Source organism: Drosophila busckii, chromosome 4 (genome assembly GCF_011750605.1).
Source record: "Drosophila busckii strain San Diego stock center, stock number 13000-0081.31 chromosome 4, ASM1175060v1, whole genome shotgun sequence".
NCBI lineage: Eukaryota > Metazoa > Arthropoda > Insecta > Diptera > Drosophilidae > Drosophila > Drosophila busckii.
In genome coordinates this window covers 449,428-462,488 of record NC_046609.1, presented here as the reverse complement: position 1 = coordinate 462,488, position 13,061 = coordinate 449,428, and the positions used below count along the sequence as shown (strand labels likewise).

The 13,061-nt window shown below is 33.1% G+C and overlaps 2 protein-coding genes across 5 annotated transcripts; one reads left to right on the top strand and one right to left on the bottom strand.

Moving 5' to 3' along the window:
• Positions 1–97: 97 nt before the first annotated feature.
• LOC108607387 (ATP-binding cassette sub-family D member) lies at positions 98–8,973 on the bottom strand. The gene is made up of 9 exons (XM_017998136.1): positions 8,767–8,973; positions 2,456–3,075; positions 2,042–2,140; positions 1,798–1,937; positions 1,547–1,719; positions 633–1,489; positions 485–574; positions 296–421; positions 98–233 (listed from the first exon to the last, which is right to left on the bottom strand). The coding sequence occupies exons 2-9, from the start codon at positions 3,043–3,045 to the stop codon at positions 113–115; spliced, it is 2,196 nt and encodes a 731-aa protein (XP_017853625.1). The 5' UTR covers positions 3,046–3,075; positions 8,767–8,973; the 3' UTR covers positions 98–112.
• Positions 8,620–11,706, top strand: LOC108607388 (tetratricopeptide repeat protein 39B). Of its 4 annotated transcripts, XM_017998137.1 has the most exons (8): positions 8,633–8,736; positions 9,435–9,555; positions 9,615–9,944; positions 10,000–10,157; positions 10,219–10,390; positions 10,440–11,275; positions 11,364–11,498; positions 11,561–11,706. In XM_017998137.1, exons 2-8 carry the CDS (start codon positions 9,529–9,531, stop codon positions 11,658–11,660), a joined length of 1,758 nt encoding a protein of 585 aa, XP_017853626.1. In that variant the 5' UTR covers positions 8,633–8,736; positions 9,435–9,528; the 3' UTR covers positions 11,661–11,706. The 4 variants fall into 4 exon arrangements, with proteins under 4 accessions (XP_017853630.1, XP_017853626.1, XP_017853627.1 ...); XM_017998138.1 differs by lacking the exon at positions 10,219–10,390 and having other exon boundaries at positions 8,634–8,736; positions 10,000–10,131; XM_017998141.1 differs by lacking the exons at positions 10,440–11,275; positions 11,364–11,498; positions 11,561–11,706 and having other exon boundaries at positions 8,620–8,736; positions 10,000–10,131; positions 10,193–10,278.
• The last annotated feature ends 1,355 nt before the right edge of the window (positions 11,707–13,061 follow it).

Here is a 13,061-nt window from a genome sequence, read left to right as displayed (position 1 = left end):
CCGCAACAAAAAAAATGCATGAAATGCAAATTGAAAAATTATATTATTACTATTATTTGTATAATACATAATCTAATCATTCATTTATAATTAGAAACATTTTAAATTCAATTTACTTAATATTATTAGGAAATTGTGAAGTAAGGACATCTTTTTGTTGTTCATTGGCATCCATCTTTCTAAACTTCCAACTACCTTGACCGTCGAACTCTAAAATATGTGTGTGAAATTTCCTAATAATGTAGAAAAAATAAATTATATTAAATAAAATCATATAAATAGTACCACATTTTACCAGAGGGTTGGTCTATGAGTAATAGTCAATAGTGTAATGTTCATGCTTTTTGCAATTTCATAGATCGAGCTCTCCACGTCAATTGATACAGCACTGGTACATTCGTCTAAGAGTGCATACCGGGGTCTGGACGAAATAGATAGTTTTATAAATCAAATCAGACTAAAATAACTTCTTTCTAATACACACTTGTGATAGAAAAGCCGAGCAACAGCCATCCGCTGTTTTTCACCACCTGATAGGATATCTTTCCAATCGCGCACTAAATCGAAGCTATCCCTGGAACAAATTGTTAACAGTCAATAAATCCAATATATATATATGTACGCAAGCTTACCGTTGTGCTATGTGCTCCAAACTGACCATTTTCAGAATGGATCTGAGTTCATTTTCAGTAATCCCCTTTCGCTTCATATCGTCTCGTGAATCGGGATATATGATCTGATCACAGAGACTGCCAATTGACATATATGGACGTTGTGGTATGTAAAACATACAAGGTCTATCATCAACTGGACGCGGTATATGTAGCTCGCCGGCATAGATTGGCCAAAGTCCACTCAAAATTCGGAACAAACTAGACTTTCCGCAGCCATTTGGACCGGTTATTAGCAAATGAATGCCGGGCTCGATGTAAAGTGTTAGACTTGGCACTACAACATCACAATTGGGTGTAACTACAGGGACAGACCGCAATGTTATGGACATATTGCCGGGATCATCTGTGTATATAATGCGACCCATAGCTATCGGTTTGCCATCACGGAATTCAATGATCCCGTTCATTTCATTGTTTTCTACCACAGTAGCCTTGCTGTAATTACCCTGAGCGGTTTCTTCAAACACATCCAGCATGCCGGCCACACGATAAGTGTAACCAGCAAGTGCTACTATCTCCTTATATGATGACATTAAACGCTCAATTGCATCTGCAGCCGAGATAAGTAAGTTTCGGGCCGTTGTCAAGTACTGAGTGCGCTCGCTAATATTAGAATCATTAGCATAATTTGCAGTTGATATGTTTGACGACGCACCGGTAAGTATCGGAAGAGAAACCATTACCATACCTGTTCCGGACCAAACATATTTCATAAAGAATTGCTCGAGCATTATAAACCAAAGCTTTTGGCTAAATATGTTATTCATCTGATTCACCAAGCGGTTATAAGCCTGGCGCAGCTGGAGTAGTTCAACCTGATTAAGTTAAAAATAATAAAAAAAATATCAGATATTAATTTTTACTTCCTTTACCTTGTGTCCACCGTAAAAAGCTATTTCCTCCGCGTTTGTAATAATGCGTGAATGAATATGTCGTAAATAGCCATAACGATTAGCTTCCTCCGAAACGAGCTGTCCAAATTTTGGTGATACAATACGTAATATGTGAGCTGTGAGTGCTATAACTGTTACTGATAAAGCGGGACCTATTTAAGGAATACACATAAACTTAAGAATGGTTGTTTGTTTTATTAAATTAAACTAAACTTTTTTAATACACTTGCCTGATAAAATGCTAGCGTTCATTTTGCTTGATGAGCGCATTAATGCCAAACCAATTAACATTAGGTCGAAGCAAGGCTTAGTCAAGCTACTATACAAATGAGCTACAGAGCTGGCAAAAACTGATATGTCCTCTGTTAGTCTGTTTTATTTATACAATCGAATCGTGACATCGAAAATATGACATCAATTAAAATGTTTTATCGTTACCAAAGGTTATAGAATGTATTCTTAGTTGCTACTCACCTGTGATCTGCATTTTCTATTCGTCCATCCAGATTCGAAACTCTATAGTAGTTCTGATTTTTAAAATACAGCCGATAGGAATGCCGAACCAGCCGAGTCCTAAGCAAAAATTATTATTATATTATATATTATTATAATTAGTGCAAAAAACTGTGCGAATAAAAATTGTCAAAAAATAAAATTAAGAGTATCTGCATATCAAATATGGTTGCTCTAACTCTTATAGTCTCTGAGTTCTTGTTGCTCATACTGACGGACGAACAAAAGACGGACATGACTATATTGACTTTATGGGGTCTGTCATCCCTCCTACTTCCTGTTACCATTTTTTATAAAATATTTCAATGTGTATAAAAGGCTCAACAGCATGAGTATTATCATATCTCTAACACATGGGAAATATTACGTACTTACCGAAAGGCCAATGATAGTTTACATTCTAGAAAACGGATCATAGAATTAATAAATGTTGCTGGAATAGCAATGCCAAACCATTTAAGAAGAACAATCGCAAATTGCTTTACATCTTTACGAACGATAAACTTTACAATAGCGCCTTCTAAAGCAGCAACATAGATGCTAAGGAAAGTACGGGAGAATAGACAGATGGTGTGTATAGTAAGTAGTCCAGTTTCATAGCAGAATTTTTGTGGAATCATTATGCTGACGAGTTTGCGCAACTGATCTAAAAACTCCTTGTTTAGACCCGGCTCAATCATCTGTTTCTGCTTTAATTGCTTTTCCACCAATAGTTTTTCGGCTTCTGCCAGTTTCAAATCATCATTAGATCCATCAATATCCTTTGGTGTCGGAGAACCTTTCTCTATTTTATAGTCCGCAATGCAGCTATTTTGTTTGCTTCTTCTTATTAGAGGTAAACTAGCTTTTATGCCGAGCGCTAACAAAGCAGAGCCCACAATAGCGTAACTGAACGCCTGCTTGGAAAGTCCAGCCTGTTCAAATTTTTCCGCAACACGGTCAACATATTTTGACAGTACTGTCATGTTTACTCAATAGATTAAGTACTTAAGTTTCTGCAAATAAACACGTTTATATATAATTGTTAGTTAAATTGTACGCAATTTACCAAAAATTTTATCTAAGCCAAATTTTAAAAAGCATTGGCAACAGAAAATTATATAATTCTAAATGTATAGTTTTTGTTTTTTTTTTTTCTTTCTTGTTACGCTCAAATATATATATTTTTTAATATATTTCTTTAATGATTAATTTGTGTTCGACTTTGACAGCGTGAGATGTGTCCTATAAGCTTAATCTCTTAATCCCCTTTAATTATTTGTATTATTTATATATATTACAAATGTGTGCTTCTTAGAGAAAAGGTTCACTCAAACTGTCTACCCGGAAATTAATTGATAGGTGCAAAAACTTAAAAACATTAAGATTACTTTAATCTATATACCTGATAGCACGCATGGATTAGATTACCTCAAATAGTGCTTTTTGCATATCGAACTTATTTTCGCGTCCGAAACGCAATCGCAATATCGTTATATGCTAACTTGCTTAGAAGAAATTGTGGTTGCTTACATGTTACAAAATTTACTGTATGTGGCGGCTAAAACTCGGTAATTTATACATATTTATTATACTTCTTATTTAATCGTTTGTGAAATAACAAACATAAAAAACATTGTAATATTGTTGGATATACATATGCTTAACCTATGCAATAATAAGTACGCATTTAAATAGGACCCGGCCTATTTTTTTTGCACTTTGACCAATGCATCGCAGCAACGATTTCCAGATTCGTCGTCGGCGACGTTCATGTGATGTGTCACCAAGTGACCCTCGCTGTCTTATGGAATATTGAATTGTTGAGTGTGAAGTGTATGCCGTCAAAAACGTAATAATTGTGTATGCTGAATTTGAACCAAACCCGTAAATCGGGTTTTCGATTTGCAAAGCGTTTTAATTTTCTTTGCAAAATTTTGTTTTTTTATTTGCATTTGAAAAAAATATAGAAAAATAAAGTTGGGCGCAACCAACTTTTATATACACTTTGACTAGATCATCGCAGCAAATACACGCACAAACACATACCCACAAAACACCCAACGCGTCACAGCTCGTTTTCGATGCGTCGGCAGTGACGTTTGTATGGTGCGTTAGCAAGCGCACCCTGCTGTATATATTGAAAATTGAAATGTAAATAATTCCTAAGTTCCGATCGTTCTGAAATGAACAAACATGATTATCAGCATATGTGTAATATTGTGGGTGTAATCCGTTTTTTTCGATTTGCGGGGTAGGGGGAAGAAAAATAAATAAAATTATGTATACGAAAAACCTACATATAAAATTAGATTGCTCTCGCTCTTAAAGTTGCTGAGAAACAGTTGCTCAAGCATTCAGACGGACATGGCTATATCCTTCTTTTTTTACAAAAAAGTCAAAGTGTATAATAAAAGCGATCTGGTTTGAAAATAAGGGTATATACCAAATTTGAAGTTTGTAGCTCTTGTGTATAATATAGACAGACTTTTTTTATCCTGCTGATCAATAATATCTGCCACGCCTTCTTTTGCCTGCCAAATAAATTTGCACAACAACGTCGTAATACCCATTTTCTATTTTTTTTATAATATTGACAAAGTGTATAAAAATGGTTTAATTTAATTTGTCAATGAATATCGTAATGTGGCACATTTGAAGTACTATTAGATTGAACGTTGCTTTAAGTTTATTGATTCTATACTTTCAGAGTACCTTCAAACCTTGTACTTTGAAACACAAGACATGTGCATACATACCAAATACATGTACACATGTCATATAGGGTGTTCCGTTATTGCTGGTGGCAAACTATTAAACGGAGTTTTACAATGGGTCGTTTGGAAATGGAAAAACATAATGTTCAAGTTTTTAAATAAACTCTAACTTAAGTTTAACAAAGAAGCTTATAGAGTTTTTTCTTATTTTTATTTTCCTACTTTTTTAATAAAAACAAAATAATTTTATTGAAATTCCGACGGGAGTTAACGGAACTCGAGAAATAAAATTAAAATAGAAAGCGATTTGATGAGTCATAATATTATCCTAACAAATTTTTCCTAAATAAACAAACGGACAAATTAAAGTTGGGCGCAACCAACTTTTATATACACTTTGATTAGGGCATCACAGCTAACGCGTCATAACTCATTTTCCTTGTAGCGTCAGCAGCAGCTCCCCTGCGTCGGGAGCGACGTTTGTATAGCGCGTCAGCAAGCGCTGTCTATATTGATAATTAGAATGTGAATAACTCCTAAGCTATTAACCCAAACTTTCTAAAATTTCGGTTGAAACATGGCCAGGCATTTTTTGATTTATTTTAGAATTTCACATATATTTTGTATTTGCTTAAAATCTTTTTTTTTTCGATTTGCGGGGGAAATTAAAAAAAATAAAATAAAAGCGATATGTCCTGGGTATAGGAGCACCTACATACCAAGTTTGGTTGCTCTAGCTGTTATAGTTGCTGAGAAACACGCACTCATACAGACGGACGGACGGACTGACGGACATGGCTATATTGACTCAGTTTGTCTTGCTGATCAAGAACATATATAATACTCTATTTCATCTTTTACAAAAATGCTATAGTATATAAAAAGAGAAAAAATTTGGGTGTGATTTTTAATGTGCGGATTTTGCTAAAAAAAAGAAAATCATTTTTGAGCGGCGCTCTGTGACTTGTTTCACCGAAATCGGATCTCTAACTTTTTTTTTAATCTTTGATGGCGTCACACATAGTACAACAACAACTGAACGCATACGGGGAATGGCTGAACAGATGGAACATCGTTGTAAACGCAGACAAGTCCTCACACGCAACGTTCACCAAAAGACGAGGAAACTGTTCACCTGCCAGCCTTAACCAGGTAGTTATACCCCACAGCGACACTGTAAAATACCTAGGGCTTACTCTCGACCGACGGCTCACCTGGCGCCCTCATATCCTAGCAAAGAAAGTACAAATAAGCCACAAGATTCTGCAAATCCACTGGCTCCTTGCGAGACACTCAAAGCTTAAGCTAAGAAACAAGCTCTTACTATACAAGACCATTGTAAAGCCGGCATGGACGTACGGAATCCAGCTATGGGGCACCGCCTCCAACTCCAACATTGCAATCATCCAAAGAATCCAAAATAAGGTGATACGCTGTATAACCGGAGCGCACTTTCTCACCACCAACAAAGAGCTACACAGTGCGTTGAAGATCCCTTGGGTGATGAAAGAAATACAGACAATTAGCGTCAAATACATGGAGAAGTTGGCTATCCATGACAACCCGCTGGCTATCAACCTGCTAGATAACAGTGCAACAATAAGGCGACTAAACAGATACCACCCACTGGACTTGCCTTTTAGAGACCCAGGCTAAGACATTCCAACCACCACTACACTAAATGTAATGTGAATCGTCAAAAATAAAATATATCCTAGGCTAAGCTATACCAGAAAATTTAATGATTGTCTCTGAAGGGACAGATTTGAAATAAACTCTTACAAAAAAAAATCTTTGAGATTTTGGTATCGACTTGATGATTGGAAGAGCGAATATTTTATAAAATTAATACCACTTAAAAAAGTATTCGTCAAACGGGACTTTTACTATTATTGCAAGCGCCCCTAATATCTAAATATGTTCATACATACAAACATAAACTATTTAAATTTAAATATTTTTTTTCTGATTTTCAAAAATTCAAATTTAAAAATAAAAACTTGCTCTGCTTCACTAATAGGAGTATATCAGAATTAAACCAACAGCTACGGACTATACCTATATTATTTAGGGACATGGCTTAATCCACTGAATTTGACTTCCTTATCAAGAATAAGAAGAAATAAAGTATGTTTATAGCGTTTACCAAAATACTCTTTTCCATTCATTATAAAAATGTCAATGACAATATTTAATATTCAAAAAACTTTATTTCCACATATACATACATAATTCTTCATATTATCATTTTAATGTACATATGTACATCCATATATACTTATATATGTACATGAATAAATTAAAATACGTATGTATGTATGTATATGTATAAGATAAGTATGAGTATACATATGTGTGTATATAAGTATTTCATTGATTAGGGTTAACGGAAATCTTTAGTTTATCAGCTGCAATAATTGAACAACAATTTGATTATTATAGTGAATACTTTTCAAGTGATTTTACTGAAATTCATTTCATATGTATAATACATATATACATATGTACATATATATGCGAATAATTATGTATATGTTTTTATGATGTTTCTATTCTCTATTTAAAAGAACTATAAAACTAGATGGTTATACAAAAAATTCCTTATTTCATTTAGTCGTATTAACAGTATTTGAATATTTACATATGTACATATACATATGTATATTATTAAAATACATAGGTTAATTATGTATTTATGTCTTGTAATCAGAGCTCCCAAAATATGCTCAACCAAAATTTCACAAGACTCGCTCACTCTCTGAAAAGAACACTTCTAACTTGTTTCTCTCGTGTTTTCTGTTTTATGCTGATCGGTGAGAGAACACACGAAGCGCTCTTGCGACAACAGTTTGAATGGGATATTTTTGGTTTGCGTTCAAGCACAAGGTGTCTTTTTTGTTGTTGTTTCATTAGTGCTTTGTTGTTGCTTTATTTCATCATAGGCAAAGCGTGAAAGGGTGAGTGAGATAGCTTCTTCTTCCTTTTTGCTTCTTGCACTTTTCGTTTTGTATACGGTGTGAGCAAATGAAGCTAAGTACCCAAACACTCGTGCTCTCACTGATTGAGCAAAGAGCACGCTGAGTAAAATCAGGGTTGAAGTGTCTTTTTGATCCCGTTTTCAATTGTGTCTGCGAGCAACAGTTCCTTTTGGGACTTTTTGCAAAAAGGGACCACTTCTTGTGAGCTCTGCTTGTAATACAATGATAAAGAAATTCTATAATTTTTTGTTATTTAAAGATTTTTTTTCTTAATTTTTATCAAAAAAAAAAAAAAAATGATGCTAAAGGCATTGTATTACAGTAATTTACCCATTTATGTATGTACATACATATATGTACATACACATATATATTTTTAGTCGCAAGAAAGCAATGACAATTTGCAACACTGGGAATTTTGGGAAAATCGATAGTTTCTCACTGACTGTTAAAAGGATATTCATTATTTAACACATTTTTGCATTTGATAAAACTTGGCCTTGATTAATTGGACATGAAGTTTAAAATCAGAACTATTAAAAATGTAAGCATTTTGCTTTATTTTACCACATATTAATAACATTTGTTGATTGTTGGCAACTCATTTTGTACATCCATATGTATGTATGTATGTACATACATACATATATACATGCATACAAATGTCTGTAAATGCAAAAGTTCTGTCTCTTATAGGATTATAATTTGTTAACATTACAATGTAGATACATACATATTCTTTATATATATATATATATATGTGTTTGTCTACCGCGTCACCTGTAGATATCAAATTGACTTCTGAAAAAAGCCTCAGTTGATCAAAACATTGCAAAATGTGTACATATTTATATACATACATATGTATGTATGTGTGATATCCGGTGTGTGCTCTGATATAGAGATTTATATATGTGTACACATTAAGTCGAGTTTGTGTGTACAAGGGAGTTGGGCGAAATTTGGCGCATAGTTTTTGCTGGTACTTTTTTCATGATTCTCTTACACTTACAAACAATTATTCGAAAAGCTTTTAGAAACAGCAGCTATGTGCATAATCAAACTATAAAGAGTTTTAACATACACATTTTATTACTATGCTATTTGAAATATACATATGTATGTATACAATAAATGTATTGAATTCACAATAAAGTCAACACCACACAACATGTGCAAAACAATTATTCGAACAGCACAACATCACAACAAATAAAAACACAACTGAATAACGCGAGAGCTTAAAGCTTAATGTACCCGCACTTGTAGATATGCACACTCATGCATACATACATACAATGTATGTATTCGCTTACTAGCTAAGCTTATCATTATTCTTCTTTTACTATTACATATAATCACGTTCATACGCATATGATCATCAAATTACACAGTATTAAATAACAAATATGTAGTATGTACATACATACATATGTACATATGTATGTTAAATACAGCAATATTTAATAGAATATAAAAAATTTAAGCAATTAAATACATATGTATTATATGTGTAGTAATGTAAAACACTTAAAAATTAATTGCATAGTTGTGTCTGTGAGTATGTGGCATTAGTCAGAGATCACTAATGAATGAGAACAAATTAATATACATACATACTTACATACATATACTAGTTACTTTTATTAACAGAGCGTAAAATATGCCTTTTCCGTACAGTACAAAGAGCATATGCATGTGTAGTCAACGGCAGTTCCATAAGTCCATATAAAAGTATATATGTACATATATTAATTCAAAATAAAACAAAGAAATGGACATTGACGATAGTTCCTCAGAGGTAAATTAGTGTCTGTACTAACTAGAAATATAACGTATTTAGTTAATGCAACTTTTTAGGAGTATTTTGATGCATGCTCATATCTGGATGTTCCGCCTGTGGAATCTTCTGCTGAAATGGACTTGAGTACATCATTGGAGGAAGCCAAACTGGCAATAAATTTTTTTTTTGATAATCGATTTGAAGAAGCCCGAACTCTTTTAAAACCACATGCAAACCAGAGCTTATACCACTCAATGGGAATGGCGACTTTTTCATTTCTTGAGGCGATTCTTACCTTTGACCACATTGATAACGCTGCAGAGGAACTAAAAAAGTGTGTGGAGCTATGCCAACGTCTGAGAAAGAAGAGTACACTAACGGAGTCAATTAGCAATACATTTAAAAAGGTCTATACAATGTTTGCTGAAAAACAATTTTTACACGCTTAATATTTATTAATAGAAAAATTTTAATTTGTTGACGGATTTGGAATGTCACGCTGAGCTGTGCTTGGCAGAGGTGTTACTTATGCGGGCGTTGCTCACATTTCTTGAGGACGAGAACCTCAGTGGACTAATACGGGGTAGCTTACAGGTGCGTCAGTGCTTTAATGGCTTTAGGTATGTAATCTATATGTAATATAAATATTTTCCAGTAAATTATCAAATTGGTACACACTAGATCTTGTGCACAGATAATGAAACAACGTATGTGGGATGAGAACTCAATTCCACTTAAAGTCCACTTCGATAGTGGAGTCCATATGGGCATCGGTACATTTAATTTAATGATATCCATGTTGCCTGCACGAATTTTAAAAGTTCTCCAATTTATTGGCTTCTCTTCAAGTCGAGTAAGTAAAAAAAATTACTTTTAATAATCTAATCCAATATCCTATGCAGAATACTGGTCTAAAAGAACTTCAAAAGGGATACCAGGAAAACGGTTTACGACAGATACTTTGCGCTTTGTCCCTGCTGGGATTTCACTTGATGGTGGTACCTATGCTTAGCGAGCGGCAATGCCTCTCTGATCTAGATCTATGTGATAAAATAGTAATGGCTCAGTTATCAAAGTTTCCAAATGGCGTGTGGATGCTGTTCTTTAAGGGTCGTTTGGAATTAATCAAAGGTGATATGAAGGCTGCAGAGCATTGGTATATAAAATCCTGGAAGTCCCAGGATGTTTGGCCTCAATTTCATCACATAAGCTTTTGGGAGCTCTTTTGGCTATTAAGCATGCAATGTAAGTGGTCTGATGCCCAGTTCTATGCACGTGAATTATTGGAAAAGAGCAACTGGTCAAGAAGCATTTATGCCTATCAATTGGCAGCAGTCAAGTTAATGTCAGACCCAAGATCTACAGATGACATACATCAAATTGAGGATTTAATGCAACAAGTACCCAATTGCAGGCAAAGGATTGCCGGCAAATCACTGCCAATGGAAAAGTTTATGGCAAAACGTGCTCTGCGATATGGCATACAACAAGGTAAACTGGTATTGCCGCTCATCGAACTTATGTATCTATGGAACATGTTTAAATTCATTGGTAAACATTTCCACATTGCTGATGGCGTTTTGCGCCTTATCGATACCGAATTTGCCAACTTTCAAGCAAGCATTGCGCCTTCATCGACTGTTCATACACAATCTTATTACGCAGACAATCGAGCGCTTTGTCTGCTTCTTCGCGGTGCTTGTTATGCTCAAATGGGTAAACCATCTCTAGCTTTGCAGTAAGTGAATTTTAATATATTTAAATAAAATATAATACGAATTCACCTAAACTAGTTACGGAATAATCTCTATTATTTTATTATTCAGGGATTTGAATGAATGCATGGCTCAAAATGGGATTAAGGAGGATCACTTTATATTACCCTACGCCAACGTTGAAGCCGCATTTTGTCACGCTGACAACAATCGTCAGCTTGCCATTGCAATGCTGATCGATACTAAGTATTCTCTATTCATTCGAAAACTAAAAGATTTGATTAACCAATTTTTAAATATAATTTCAGAAAAAAATATTCAAACTTTGCTCTTGAATCTAGGCTACATTTCAAGATACACGCAGCCCTTCTAAATCTGACAAAATTGAAAAGTGAGGCCGAGCAGTAAGCTATAAAGAAAAAATAATATCCTTTATAAATGCAATAAATGTTGACAGAATATAAATTGTACTTTTATAAATTTATATATATAAGATAATTTTTTCTTACATATACATATGCTTGTTTAATTTTAAATATTAATTATTATAAGAGAATAACTTTACTATTTGTATATAAATCCATGTATTATAAAAGAGTGTCAGCGTTAAATATGCGTTGGTATGTAAGTTACTTAGTAATATTCCTTTTTAAATTGTACATACGTATGTATAATTATGTTGATCAACTTTAAAAGCGTCTTTAAGTGAAAAAGTTTACGTACATATACATGTATGTACATATGTGTATGCAACATTACGTTTATGCATTTTACAACACATTTCTATCTCTATCAAATAATTGTACAATAAAAATGCAGAAGCCTTATCTAATCAGTACAATGTATTTACTTTTTAATGTAACAGTTTGTATTTTTTTGTTGTTTTTCTTTCTATTCTTTTTATTATTTGTATATGCGATTTTCCGTATAGTTAGTTGCGTGTAACGAAGACGTGTAAACCTTAATATTCTTGCAATTTAAAAATCGGATAGGTTTTTCTAAAAATTCTTCAATTACAACCTTTATCTACTGTGTATACTACAATTGTTATGATATCGTATGAAATGTACAAAATTTGGATTAACAATTTTTAAAACATAATATTAATCAGCAACTTAGAGATTTGGGACAAATTTAATTCAATGGTTTTACAAAAATTGATTAAAACGATTTGAAGTAATTATTACGCTTGCATTATTGTTTATCTTTAATAGTACTATAAATTTCATTATTAGAGCATTTGGGGACGTGATAGGTATTTAAAAAAATATGAAGTAACTGTAACTTTTAAAAATAGAAGAATCATGGTATCATGTTCGGCAAGTGTTTTTCCAAAACAGATTTATTTACAGTAATTAAGGATACGTGTACTTGTTTCTGTAGAAATAAATGTACAGTGGTCGGCATGTATATTTTGTTAAAAATTTTTTCCTATGTATCCTTTTATTTCTTTAAGTAAAATTTATAAATTATTTATAGTAGTTACCTTTATCTGTAGACTTTTAAAAATATATGGATAAAGTCAGTTCGGTATGATATTAATCCATAGAAAATTCATAATGCTATTAGTACGGCGGCATAAGTATAAAGATTTTTTAAAATTTTTTTTAACGTAAATGGTATTTTTGACAAAGTGGAAGTATTTTTTTTTATATACAATGCTTAGTCTCTTAAATAATTTTTTGAAAATTTCCAAATTGTATTTTAAATACCTTCAGAAGTATAAAAATCCAATTTACTATGAAAAAACGTAATGCTTACAAATAGAGCTAGCTACCACATAAATAATTTGGAAATTATACTTAAAGA

What these genes read in the sequence shown, in the direction of transcription:
- LOC108607387 (XM_017998136.1), bottom strand. Translation starts at nt 3,045, where the DNA reads ATGACAGTACTGTCAAAATATGTTGACCGTGTTGCGGAAAAATTTGAA. An exon ending in GAACGCTAGCATTTTATCAG is followed by an intron (nt 1,720 to 1,797) that starts GCAAGTGTATTA and finishes TTCCTTAAATAG; the next exon opens with GTCCCGCTTTATCAGTAACA. An exon ending in GCTCGGCTTTTCTATCACAA is followed by an intron (nt 422 to 484) that starts GTGTGTATTAGA and finishes TATTTCGTCCAG; the next exon opens with ACCCCGGTATGCACTCTTAG.
- LOC108607388 (XM_017998137.1), top strand. Translation starts at nt 9,529, where the DNA reads ATGGACATTGACGATAGTTCCTCAGAG. An exon ending in TTGGCTTCTCTTCAAGTCGA is followed by an intron (nt 10,391 to 10,439) that starts GTAAGTAAAAAA and finishes TATCCTATGCAG; the next exon opens with AATACTGGTCTAAAAGAACT. An exon ending in GCAATGCTGATCGATACTAA is followed by an intron (nt 11,499 to 11,560) that starts GTATTCTCTATT and finishes ATATAATTTCAG; the next exon opens with AAAAAAATATTCAAACTTTG.